This window comes from Hermetia illucens, chromosome 1 (genome assembly GCF_905115235.1).
Source record: "Hermetia illucens chromosome 1, iHerIll2.2.curated.20191125, whole genome shotgun sequence".
In the NCBI taxonomy this organism is placed as follows: Eukaryota; Metazoa; Arthropoda; class Insecta; order Diptera; family Stratiomyidae; genus Hermetia; species Hermetia illucens.
The window spans coordinates 167,003,520-167,017,508 of record NC_051849.1 but is presented as its reverse complement, the minus strand read 5'-3'; the positions used below and the strand labels follow the sequence as shown (position 1 = coordinate 167,017,508).

The following is a 13,989-nucleotide window of genomic DNA, read 5'->3' as shown; positions in this document are numbered from 1 at the left end:
TCATCAACGGCGTAACAACCGGTATCCGGTCTAGGCCTGCCTTAATAAGGAACTTCAGACATCCCGGTTTTGCGCCACCAAGTCGATATCCCGAAAAACTGTCTGGTGTCCTGACCTACGCCATCGCTCCATCTCAGGCAGGGTCTACCTCGTCTTCTTTTTCTACCATAAATATGGGCTTTATAGATTTTCCGGGCTGGATAATCCTCATCCATACGGATTAAGTGACCCGCCCACCGTAACCTATTGAGCCGGATTCTATCCACAACTAAACGGTCATGGTATCTGTCGTAGATTCCGTCATTATGTAGGCTACGGAATCGTCCTCATGTAGGGGGCCAAAAATTCTTCGAAGGATTCTTCTCTCGAACGCGGCCAAGAGTTCGCAATTTTTCTTGCTAAGAAAGTCCCAAAGTTGTATTCCAATCCTTACTCTTCCTGTTTAACCAGTGCGATTTGATGTTGTTGGTTGGTTGGTTTTTGGTGCTGACGTTGCCACCATATAGCTAGCTCGATCTGGATGAAGGCAGTCTGTACGTCTCAGGTCGCTCTTCCCCTGATGTCGATATCGTCAGCATAAGCCAGCAGTTGGGTAGACTTAAGAGGATCGTATCTCTTGCGTTTACCTCAGCATCCTGGATCACTTTCACTAGGGTCAGGTTAAAGAAGACGCATGATAGGACATCCCCTTGTCGTAGACCGTTGTTGATGTCGAATGGTCTTGAGAGGGGTCCTGCTGCTTTTATCTGGCCTCGCACATTGGTCAGGGTCAGCCTAGTCAGTCTTATCAATTTGGTTGAGATATCGAATTCTCTCAGGGCCGTGTATAATTGCTATGCTATCATAGGCGGAACAGATGGTGCAACTGATGGCCATATTCCAACAGTTTTTCCATCGTTTACCGCACAGAGAAAATCCCATCTGTTGCTGATTTGCCTGAAGTGAACCTTTTTGGTATGGGCCAATGATGTTCTGGGCATATGGGGCTATCCCGCCTAGCAAGATAGGGGAGAAAATCTTGTATATGGTACCCAGGAACGTGATACCTCTATAATTGCTGCACTGTGTGATCTCCCTTTTTATGTGTGAAACAGATAATACCTCTTTGCCAGTCGTCAGGCATTGATTCGTTGTCCCGCACGTTGAGTACAAGTTGATGAACCTTTTGGTGTAATTGGTCACCTCCACATTTAACCAATTTGGCTGTAATTCCATCGGTTCCTGGCGACTTATGATTTTGAATTGCGCGGACTGTTTCTTCGATACTTGGTGGTGGCAGTATTTGTCCTTCAACTCACCGATGTTCTGGTTGTTCAGTAGTTCATCAAAGTACTCAATCCATCGCTCCAATATATCCATTCTGTCGGAAAGGAGATTTCCCACTTCGTCTCGGGAGGATGAACATGGAGGTTTGCAAGGATTCATCAACCTGACTTGTTGGTAAAACTTACGTACCTGGTGCGGTTGCTCCCTGTACTTTTCAAGTTCACAGACTTGTTGGTTCTCCCAGGCTTCGTTATTCCGTCTATGTAGTCGCTTCTCCGCTCGCCGTAGTTCGTGATAAGTTTACGCGCGTGCCCGCGTTCTTTGAGAATGCAGCATTACTCGGTATGCGGCATTCTTTCGTTCCGTTGGTGGCTTACATTTATCGTCAAATCCGCCGTTCCGACTTTTCTTGGGGCTGGGACCAAGTATGTTTGTGGCCGTATTTGTGATAGCGTTCTTCAGGTGGTTGTGAAGATCATTTGTTGATGCCTCATCTCCAGGTCCTCTATTGACTGCGATTATTGCGGCATCAATTTCCCTCTTATAGGTGTCGCGGAGGGCTGTGTTGTGGATGGCTTCAGTGTTAACTCTCATCTAATTATCACAGGGGATTCTGGGTGGTGTTGTTATTCGAGCTCGGAGCACCATGCCAACGAGATAGTGACCCGAGCCTATATTGGCCCCCCTATATGTTCTCACTTTCATGAAGGCTGAGGGGTGGCGGCTTTCGATCAAAACCTGGTCCATTTGGTTGAAATTGGTCTCGTCTGAAGAGGCCCATGTATGTTTGTGCCTCGTAGAGGGTATCCTTCCCCGCCTCTGCAGTCTCCTCTGTAGGGGCATGAACGTTAATGAGGCTTATATTTCTGAAGTTGCCTCGCAAGCACAGAGTGCATAGCCATTATATTTGCAAAGCTGATAACAGCAGTTTTCATTTTTGGCTGGCTAAGAAACCTACTCCGAGCATGTGGTTTACTGGATGGCCACTATAATATATGGTGTAGCGGCTCTTCTCCAGGAAACCAGTCCCTGTGCAACGCATCTCATGTAACGCTGTTACATCAGCCCTATATTGGGACAGGATATCGGCTAGCTGCTCATCAGCTTCATCTCTGTACAGGGAGCGCACGTTCCATGAAAAAATGCGAAAATCGTTATTCCTTTGTCGTTCCCGAGTTCGTCGTTGTATAATCCGTCCAGTCCGAGGCTCCTGTTGTGGCTTCGTAACAAGCTGCTTCCGTGTAGGGCCCCCTAGCAGCCCTACCCAACCCTCAACCTGGAGGACCAGTTGGTACAATTTGTCCCGTTTTTAGGCGTGGGAGACTCGCCTTCATCCTTCTCCGTCTGCAGCTTTTCGTTAAGAAAGAGTTCCCAGTGGTTACCACGTGGAGGTGGAGATAGGGTTTGGTAGTAGAGCTGTTGGTGTTGGTTGGGCAGGCATTTCCCAGGTTTTATGCTCCATCGTGGGTACCAATCCACGTTTCGCCCTGGGACCTATATTGCCTGTTGACCACCACCCTCGCATTTTATACCGCGTCATTACAGTAACGCTGTCGTGGCATATCTCTTTTGAAAGAAAATTTGTCGATCACGTATTGAATTGATGAAAGTATTACAATAGTAAGTGAATTACGTAAGTTTGCATCGGTGACACAATAGTTAAACTATTTTGATTATAAAATATTCCAAGCTGTTTATTTGAGCTAGTTCGTCCGTGACGTAATCTTGATAGGAACTTGAATCACTGCTTTCAACACGACCGTTTGTCGGAGAATTTGAACAATATCGCTTGCACTAGAAGACCCTACTTTCAGTTGGTCCCGCAAATTCTGTGCCTTACCTAGTATGGAGGGACATACCTTGGATAGTACCTCAAAATTTGCCACGGGGTAATTTCGTAGAATTCCCCCCTCCTTTTGATGTGATTGACATCTTGAGAAAAGGAGCACCTGCTGCTGCTAAAACTTAAGAAACCATCTTAAACGTCAATATTTAAAACTTCATTGAATAATTCTTAAGCAAGTTAATACGACTTCCAACATTTCACCGTTCCTTGTTTCACGTTCTCTAGAGATGTATCGATTAATCTTAAATATTTTCACACCTTGTGGAAAATTATTTCCATTCATATCGGGACCCTATTTTGTTCAGAAGAAATAACGGAATAATAAAAAAAAATCAAATAATATTCGCAGGAGATGAGAACTCTCTTCTCTGCTTAAAATTTCACATCTCAATTGCAACTGAAAACCGTCGGCAAGTGAAATCTCCTTGAACAACTTCCGCTGTCATGTTCTCACGTTATTTTCATGTTGATGAAATTCAGTTTGAGAATCCTGAATTTGAAAGGTATCGAGAGTGAGGTAGAGTATCTCATGGTGATCGATATATTTTTAGGATTGCGCGTGAACTGGAATGTTTCCATGGCGGCGGTGGTGTTTGACATTCACTTTCTCTTGCCAGTTTCCTTGGATCTCATTCGATCTTTTACACAAAATTCCCACCGGCCATATCAGAGAATAGTCCGAGTGTGAAAAGTATCTTTGGGAATTATTCAGGAATTTGAATTCAAACAGAAATAAATTGAAAGCGGATCAGCTTTTAGGTATTTCTATGGACTTTGAATTTATAATGTTTGACTCCTTTTTTGCATCCGTAGAAGCTCTTGGAGATTTCTAATACAATGATTTTCACAAATCCAACCCTACTTTTGTCGCTTCTTAAGAAGAATTCAACCGATAGAGTAAAGCGAAAAAAACATCTCGAAAAAGGTGTGTAGATTGCAAACGAGAGGATTTCTCCTACAAGAAGCTCGTTAATCCTATTACGGATGAAAAATTTCTTTCTATTCAATCGGAAGTTAAAAGTTGCACGAAAATCGGATCAGATTTTGATTTTGCTAACGGTCTACAACAAAACAAATGAGATAAGACGAAGCAGTGACACAAATGTCTTCAGCGATGCTTGGAAGGTACAAATAAAGGAGGAATATCTTTTATCTTGTCACATTTTTGCTAAGGAGAATGTTGCTTTGTTGTATGATCATTCGTTCCTTTGAGGCTTGAATGACATTAAGAGTTCGGGGGTTGTTTTCTGCATACAGAGTAAACTTTCGACGTATTTGTATCAGGTGTAGTTTAGCCTTCAGTTTCGAAAAAATACCAAGGTGTTTTCGAACCAGGGCTCATTGCATATATGCTTTTATCTAGACGCATGAAATTAATGGAGCATCTTCTATTATAGAGTGTTAGCACCTCAATGTGCTTCATCAGGATGAAATCAACTAACCTTGTTAGAAACTTGTTTCACTGGCCCAGCAATTGAATGTGTTTGCATCCATTCCTTTAAGAAGGAGGTAGTATGTTGAACTGCTCGATTTTTAATAAAGTGTTATCTTTAATTTCATGCATTCGTCTTACATGTACGCTTCGAACATCTATTTTTACTAATTTTGTGGGACTACGTTGCATAAATCCTTCTTCAAAACATTTTTCTTCCATGACCGTCAAGCTTTACTAATTATCCAGAAGAACTCATTCAATTATTCACTAGTCTGAGTTTTTATTTGGCATTCATTCAGAATTGTCCGATTATTCATAAAAATCTATTAAATTTCCCTTTCTGTGAATAAACGGTTCGAGAAAATTATTCTAGGTTCTTCGTCTGAATTGAGAATGCTACAATCTTCATCACAGTGTGGGGTGTTTTGTCTAAATTTGGGAATCGAGACCCAGCTCATGATTTAAATGATGAGATGCATAAAATACTATGCAGAGAAACAAAGTGACCAATGTCGGGCTATATATATTTGAATGGCTACTGGATGACTATTGGTTAAAAGCAGAATTACCTGTTACGGAAGGTACGCTCCCTGCACAGTGATGGAGCTGGCAAGCAGCTAGCCGATACCTTGTCCCAATATAGGGCTGAGGTAACAGCGTTACAGGAGATGCGCTGGACAGGGACCACACACGAAATGGTTGTCGAGGCCTCTCCAGACGGAACCACTTTCAACCAAATTGACCACGTGCTGATCGATCGTCGCTACCTCTCAGCCTTGATGAATGTCAGAACATATAGGGGGGCGAATATAGGCTCGGGTCACTATCTCGTTGGCATGGTGCTCCGAACTCGCATAACAACACCACCCAGAATCCCCTCTGACAATCAGGTGAGAGTTAACACTGAAGCCATCAACAACACAACCCTCCGCAACGTCTATAATGGGGAAGTGAATGCCGCAATAACCGCAGTCGACAGAGATCCTGGAGATGAATCATCAACAAATGATGTTCAGAATCACCTGAAGAACGTTATCATAAATACAGCCACAAACATACTTGGCCCCAGCCGTAAAAAGAGTCGGAAAGGCTGGTTTGATGAATGTAAAATAGCAATGGAACAGAAGAATGCCGCATACCGAGTAATGTTGCATTCTCAAAGAACGCGGGCACGCACAGAGACTTATCACTAACTCCGTCAAGCGGTGAAGCGAATTCACAGACGGGAAAAGGAAGTCTGGGAGAACCAGCAATTCTCTGAACTAGAAAAGAACGGAGAGAAACCGCACCAGGCGCGGAAGTTTCACCAAAGCCTTACACACCTCGATGTTCATCCTGCCGAGACAAAGAGAGAAATCTTATTTCCGACAGAATGGGTATATTGGAGCCATGGGTTGAGTCCTTTGATGAGCTACTGAACAACCAGAACATCGGCGAGTTGGAGGTCCCGCCAATTGGAGACGACGGACAAATACTGTCACCACCAAGTTTAGGCGAAACAGTCCGTGCAATTCATCGGCTTAAAAATCATAAACATGGAAGATGGATCGGGTGCAGGTCTGTTGTGGGGTTATCCTTTTATGGAACTCCTTGGAAAAATGACAAGCATATTTCAGGTATGCCATTTCATTGGTAGCAGAAAAAGACTTGCGACAAAAGTGGACGGGTCGCACCATTAGAATCCGTTCCGAAAGTAAGGCAGCGTTATCAACACTAAACAACAACAACAACAACATATCAAGCCAGTTAGTTGAGATCCACCAATTGCTGCTGGGACTTCCCCGATTAAACAAAACATTCCTGAAATGGGTGGGGAAACTTGTTGAACGCTTGTCGGCAGTCAAGAGTCCTTGTGAGGGAACCCGGCCCGTTAAAGCGGCATTTTTGTTATCCTGCAAAAAGTGGGACATGAAAACCCTTTTTGGATTTTTAACGAGACATTGCCCCTTTTTATGCAGCTGCCCGGCCTCCTCAGATCCTAGATGAAGACATCTCAGTAAGGTTTTCTGCAACGAAGAACCTGCGTACTCCCTACCTATGAAGAACGATCACAGATTGGTTAAACCCTACGTACGCCGCAGGCGGGAAATTGTTGAATAAACGATTTACGGAGATATTGCACTGGGCCTGACAAAGGTAGGAGTGCTCAGTAATACGACTATCCACATTAAACTAAACTCAACTTCTCTCACTGCAGCTTTTCAGATAAGTTTTTTCCTTTTGTCAGCCGCAGTGTCTGTGAATTTAAGGCCGTCTGTGACGAAACAGGGTAATTCACTATGAAATATATGGCTGTCTTCTCATTCTCTTATATTGGTTGTTGATGTCTTTAGCTACATCGACTTTTCATGCTAACGGAGAAATAATTCTTTAGCGCAGTTATGAAGTTTCCCATGGGATTGCAATGCGTTAGTAAAAGAGTGAAATTTACAAATATCGGTGAAACATAGATGAAGGCCGAAATTGTGGACTAAGAGCTGTTTCGGAACATATGGCGACGATGACAAGGATTTCGAGTCTGCATTCACTAGGTGTAAGATCAGTTCTCTTCTCCCACCTGTTCTTTTTGAGCTATGTACCCAAGTTTTTTTTCTAAAGTTGGACTAATAGTTCCATCGAATGCAGCGGCAACTAACCAGACGCTATCTCCTCTTTTTCCTGGAAGCACCCTTGTTTAAATTGGTTCTAGGTGTTTATTGTTCTCTTATATACATCCGTAAACACACCATCAATGCGAACTATAACGATGGCAATAACCATCTTCTTCATACCCAAGCTAGGCCAAAGCAAATTCTTTGTTTAAAAGTGGAGGATGTCCTGGGTCCAAGTCCACTTGATGTTGGACTGCCCAATTGGAAACAATTTTTTTATCACATCGGAGAGATAATCAAACGAGTGAAAACGGGGAAGGTAACAAAGTGTGACATCATCGTAAATGAGTTCTGGAAAGCGGAGAGCTAGGATCTAACACTTACTGAGTTCTTCAGCCGCGTTTTTCAGGAGTGTTAGTTAGTTAGAATTAGAGCTCCATGCAATCAAGGTTGTTGATAGGCCTACTGAACTGTCATCTAAAATCGCCTACTTAGCCGCCTCCTGCCTGCGGCTTGCAGGCTTTTGTGGATCTAAAAACGGCTTTCATAGACAGAGAGTGCGTATATTCTTCGTTAAAAAAAAGCTTATTTATTTTCGTATTCGTATTTTCGTCTGAGATCTGACGAGATCGGGTATCTGCATATGAAGACCCTTGGCGGGGCAGTCTGTCAGCGGTCTCATTACCAACGGGATTACTTCAGGGCGGCCAAGTTTCAGCAGCAATTGACAGAACAACCTGTTTGAGATGGTGTTGCTATTTACTGCACGACTACTTGCCTGCTTGTGAGTCATCAGCTACTTTCCGTTTCGTCTCCAAATGAATCAAAAAGGGGGAGTAAATTTAATACAAGCTCTCCGGGGGGCTGGAACATCATCGGACTGGTAATAATGCACGTTCTTGGTCTGCCTCAGCAGGGAACTGAAAACATCCTTAATAGTTGTCTGCTCTGCGCTACCGTTCCATCTGAAGCAGGGTCTGCCAGGTCTTCTTTTTTCTACCATAGGTATGACACTTATAGACTCTCTAACCACCCCCCCCCCCCCCCGGCGGACTAAATGCCTTACCCGCCGTTGCATATTGAGTTGCGCTATCGCTTATAGATTTCGCTATTATATAGGCTACGTAATTGTCCATACTCCATGGATTAAGTGGCGCCCTGCAACTGGTGTCCTCTGCGATTGACACATGAACGAACTTCTCAAATTAAAAATATACCGTCGTTGGTTGTGTTGGTCGGCTATCAAAGATAATGCAGATGAAGCTCTTGCAATGGATTAGTGGCGTAACACGCCATGATCCGTTTTGTCCGAAATGAGGACATCCGCGTTGCATCTATCGCAGAAAATTTTCGGGAATGGCGTCTTCTATGGTACTGTCATGTATACTGCGTTGACGAGAACCCACTATTTAAACTTGGTGTGAACATCGAAACCGATGAAAAACGATCAATGGGTTTACAGAAGCAAGGATAGCTTGATATGCTAGATGGAAATTTGGGAGCCTTTAGACTCCATCCAGATGAAACCTAAGACCGAGAAAAGTGATCGACTGGTACAAAGCTGAAGAGGAAGACAACAGGCTATAGAAGTCTCATCTCGAAGAAACTCAGCGGATGTGTTCAATGAAGCACACTATGAAATGAGAAATCACTGACTATACAATCGAAATTATCGTATGATGGGCATATCTGGTTATTTTAGGCCTGGGTATTTCTTAGATGAGTAGAAGGAAACTTCAGAGTGGGACTCCCCAGCACATGGCTAATAATGGAGGAGGCATCAAAAGCGATGGTGTTCCCTCTTTCGATCGCAACGCATGAGTATGTGATATGTTTGCCCTAATGAGTCCAGTTAATTTTTAGTTACGGTTCCATAGCACATTAAGATTAAACTCGATATCAGTGAATCAATGGGATTTTAAGCCGACTTTGTTGTATGCTGTGATAGGACACGCTTAATGCTGATGGATTAGAAACGCAATGCATCCACCTTCTAACCAACCTGCTTAGAGCTGTTCTTAGAAGCGGACTGACCTGAGTGGTCAGAATTTGGCAATTTCCAAAAAAAATTTATTGCTCTGCTCTCGTAGTTGACAACAGTCAACTCAAAGTATAATTTGCTCAACCCCCAATTTATCGGTTCATTACACATCTCACCAATTTAAGGGTCAGGGTTTGAAAAACATAATTGAAGTACCAAAGTGTGGACGCTGGCTTTATAGGTTCCATTGTTGTATATAGTCCCAGTGTTTTATCTATATCCTTTTGTTCGTAAACTCCATCTCCAACCTTCTTCATTCTCAACAATGGTAATCTATTTTCCCTGCTTTTTCGTCAAATGAATGAATGATTCATCATGTGCACGTGCAAGAAATATCAAAAGTCTCCAACACAATAATTTCCATCCAAATAAAGATATTCACGCGGGGTTATGTGCACTTCTACATCATTCCCAAATGGATCTGAGTTTATATATTATTCGCTATAAAATCATATATGAACATCCTTTCACTTCTCACCGATTTCTTTAGCTATCCCTTCAACCACCAGAATCTGTACTGGCGTAGTACGAAAGAATAAGCGTCCTACACAACACTCATGCCGATGGTATGAATTCCCTTTTACCGGAACCATTCTGACCAGGATGCACTCGAAGGACATTGCATTTACAGTTTTTCTGCTGTCCCAGGCATGTGCAATTGTCATCGAGTATGTGTTCTCTGGGAGAATATCTATAGAATTGCATCCCATAAAAACGTCGCATTTGTCATACTTTTCCCGGTGATAAAACCTTTTCAGGACCCGACGTTTCCATATTTTAAATGGATATGTCTAAAGACTCCCACTACCATCACCTGTCCTCGTGAACCTATCTTTCTGTTTTCATTGCCTGGTTTCTATCTCTCCTCCTACTGGCCTCTTTCTATTATCTTCGGTTTCAATAGGCGAAAACCCTTTTCCGCCTTTCATTGGTAGAAGCAACTGAAACTGGATTTTGTAATACTAACAGAAAATAGGAATTACTGCAAAACAATCCGAGGATTTTACGTGGTACTGGTTATCAAAAACGACGTCCATCCTGGGCAAAACTTTTAAGCGCCTACACCGTTCATATATGAAAATTAATACTTTTGGAACTGGATCATGCAGGTTCGCGCTACTTTTCGAAGATACATTTACCGAACAGAACTCAGACTAAATTTCGGTTGGTCCTACTACTTTTACATGAACTCAGGACTCCAAATCAAAGACGATTTGTTGTCTTCATGTAGATTTCTAAAACTATATACTTGACGGTAACAAATCAATCGAAATTTGCCGATTTTACACCCGATTCCGTGTAAAGGACTAAAGTGTATACAGATGTTGTGATATGTTTGTCCTGAGCAAATGCATTCTCACCTTTCCCAGGATTTCCATTCATGGAACTACGTATACTTCCATTTTAGTTTTGTTTTTCGTCTGTGAATTCCATCCCCCTATTTCGTTGTCGCTGAATACATAGTTTTGATTTTTTTCCAGGTCCAATCTCAATCCGTTCTTTCAATCTTTTTTTCTACTTTATCCTTTTACAGAACGAAAGTTGTTCGTTGGTATGCTGAACAAAAAATACAACGAAAGTGATGTGAGGCAACTTTTTGCTGGACAGGGGGTAATCGAGGAGTGTACCGTGCTCAGGGATCAAAATGGCCAAAGCAAAGGATGCGCTTTCGTCACGTTTGCAACAAAGCAGGCGGCCATTGCAGCTATCAAGGTGAGTTTTTGTTTCGTTTGGATGACATTGTGCAAATTTTCTCGATGGTGTTTGATTTTGTTGGGGTGAGTTTGTTTTTCTATTTTTAATGTATTCAAAAGATGGCAGATTAGTGCGATTGGTAGGTTTAAAGTTTCTCAAAATAGATGCTCCCCGTCCTGGTATCGTTACCGTTTTGATGAGTATTTAATCACGCGGATGCCATCGAACAGGTCCTGCATCTGACATGAAAGTTGCATCCAATAATATAAAAGTAAATAAAAAAAAATCCCTCTTAAAAGAAAGGAAGCAAATAGTTCAAACACTTCCAAGTCTTCAATTCTTTCATTAACACTCAGCTGCATACAGAAGTCACAAAAGCAAAGGAAATCCACCCTTATCATAAGTTCAAAGAAAAGAAAATCCTCTGACCAGTAGTTTTTAATTACATCCAGAAGCCACAAAGTTATCATGCTTTTACCGAGCCAGGGACGGATGTGCAGAAAAAAATGATGTAATTAGAAATGAAGAAGCATTTCCATTGGACAGGGACATTTCCATTCATAACGCACGTAACGTAGCGAGGAGCTAGAGCAACGATCATAAGGTCTTAATTTCAACAAAGCACTTTTTTGAGCTTCATTCACTAGCGCGTGTTGCATAATGACCCTCAGAATAAGCATATTTTTTCCTCCGCTACAAAGCAGAATCCTTGCAAGAAAGTGTTGCGAAAAGAAATTGTTCAAAGAAGAGCGTAGGGTGAAAACGAGTGTCTGGGCTGATTGCCAAGAAAGAAACTTGGCCCGGATGATAGGAAAGCAATATGATAGAAAGCAAACTGATTTTTTTCCGGTCGTAATTTCTCCTTCATCCTGAAAGTTCTCTAGGATTCTCACTATAGAATCAAATACCTACTCTTCCTTTTAGCATATTGGGACGTTTATATACGTATATTGTACGTCAAATATTTCCTTATTGCGTACTCCTCTTTGGTGCAGTCAAATATATTTCTTTCGATACCTATTGTACGTATCATGCGAAGGATGCTGATGTTTTCGTTGAGTACAGTGTCTAGGATTCGATACAATGCACTTGCTGTTATCGCTTTTCATATAGTTTTTTCGTGACCTTACGCTGTAATAAGAAAAATAACAAAAATATGAAACCTTCAAGAGGAGTTTGCAATATTCACTATAAGATCTTGGAGAGAAATCATTCGACATTGCCCAGTATATCAGTAAAGGAAGCACTGCATACTTAAAGGACACGCTAACCAAAATCAATGAATTAGCTGCCAATGGAGAAGGAAAGTAAGACAGTACATGAAGCTATATATGAGTGAAAGCTCCTTCACGGTCAGGAATCGATGCTACAGGACCATCAGGGGTATCGACATAGGTAATCCGCTATCAGGACTTAGCAGCAACATCTTTGTGAAGCGAATTGAAGAACGCATAGAGCAGCTTAGAATAGAAAAGAATTGGAATCCATCCTTAGCAAACTAAATACGAACCACAAGAACATTACATTCACCAAGGCCGACGAACATAATCACCAAACATCCTTCTTGGACTTACTCACCAACAACAATTGAAGGAAGATTGAATTTGATATCTGCCGGATATCAAACTCCACGCAGATAACCATGCCAGCAACATGAACTGCTCCTTCTCACAAAACGTGGCACCATACTACGCAATGCTCCATTGTATGCTAGCCACGCCATTATCAGGGGATCGTTTGAATGAAGAGAGACAGCATCTGATTGAAACTGCGGAAAATAACTTTTTCGACGGGAAGACGATTGAGGGATCAAAATGAAGAGAGAAAACCTGACAACACCCTTCACACAAGCAGGACCGTAAAAAATGGCAAGTACCTATCATCCACTCCCAAGTCAGCTACTAGATCAAAAGCTTTCTAAGGACATGCGACATCGAATATCTACCAGCTGATCAGACTAACGAAAGACACGAATAGGAAGCGTCCAAGATGAGAGCGTAACTTGTACGGAAAGCGAAAAATTATATATTGAGTACAATACCAGGCTAACAACTACCAGGTTCTATGAGCTTATAAAGGAAACATATTTTGCTATAGAGAAAAGCAGGCCAACAGATACACTCAACTCATTAGTCCGCAGACACCGAAGAGGAGCACAGGATAACGAAGGATAATTTAATAGTAATCAAAAAGGTTAATATATATGGTTGCCATTAAGGGCACCGCACGCCATCGTTCGCAGTTACCCGATATACTCTTTCAACGCCCCCGATGACTTTCCGAGACGCTCGTATTCCTCAGCAACTGCTTACGACCAAGTGCCCCTGGAGCGCTCCACCTTTACTTGTAACATATCCACTGCCGCTTCGGCCCTCCGATCACATCTGGTATGAGTGCCACGTCCGTGCGCCGACAAAGTTTTTCATTTCAGATTGTATCTGGCCAGCGTTAGCCGATGATGTTACGCAGATAGGTATTGACGAAAGCTTGGAGCTTTTGAGTAACAGTAGAGTTCTCTTTCCATGTGCTACTCCCATATACCACCATGAAAGAACACTAGCACAGAAGAATCTCAAATTGATTTTGTTGTTGAGATAATTGCATTTCCAGATTTTAAGCAGGGCAGCGAAAGTGGATCTAGCGCTGCTATCGATAGCGTTCTCGAAACTGATGTCCGAGCAAGGCGTTTTCAAATCCCACTTTTGCATTCGGATCATCCATGACCTTCGCAATGTGGAAGAAGCCTTCTCTAAACTGCGTTCAATTCCTCGTGCTCCATTTCCGAGGGTAGCTTTGTACAATTGTAATGCTTCTTAACCTGGGCCGAAATCTTGCAGTTAGAAGTATATCAGACACTGGCTCTCAGGTCAAGTGAGCGCGTCTTGTGGTAGCCGTCACAAACAACACAACGCCAGATTCAGGTCTGCTACCACTTGGCTTTCCAGAGTACAAAAGCACATTGCCGGAAAAGGGAGGGTTGTACTCTCCTGAGTCCCACCACCTTATTTCGCTTAGGCCCAGGATGTCCAGCTTGTAACGTTGGAATGTCCGCTCAAGTTGGTTAAAGCAAGCGTTCTTGGGAACCTGGCTACGTTGTCGAGGAGCGTGGACACAT

At 42.5% G+C, this 13,989-nt stretch overlaps 1 protein-coding gene across 4 annotated transcripts in view; it reads left to right on the top strand.

Annotated features, from left to right (window-relative positions):
- The window catches only part of LOC119647237 (CUGBP Elav-like family member 2), a 359,318-nt gene that overhangs the window by 304,821 nt on the left and 40,508 nt on the right, over positions 1-13,989 (top strand). For all 4 annotated transcript variants that reach the window (XM_038048102.1, XM_038048099.1, XM_038048100.1 and 1 more), the window contains one exon: positions 10,714-10,892. In XM_038048102.1, the coding sequence (XP_037904030.1) occupies positions 10,714-10,892 (179 nt within the window). The remainder of the gene's footprint in view (positions 1-10,713; positions 10,893-13,989) is intronic.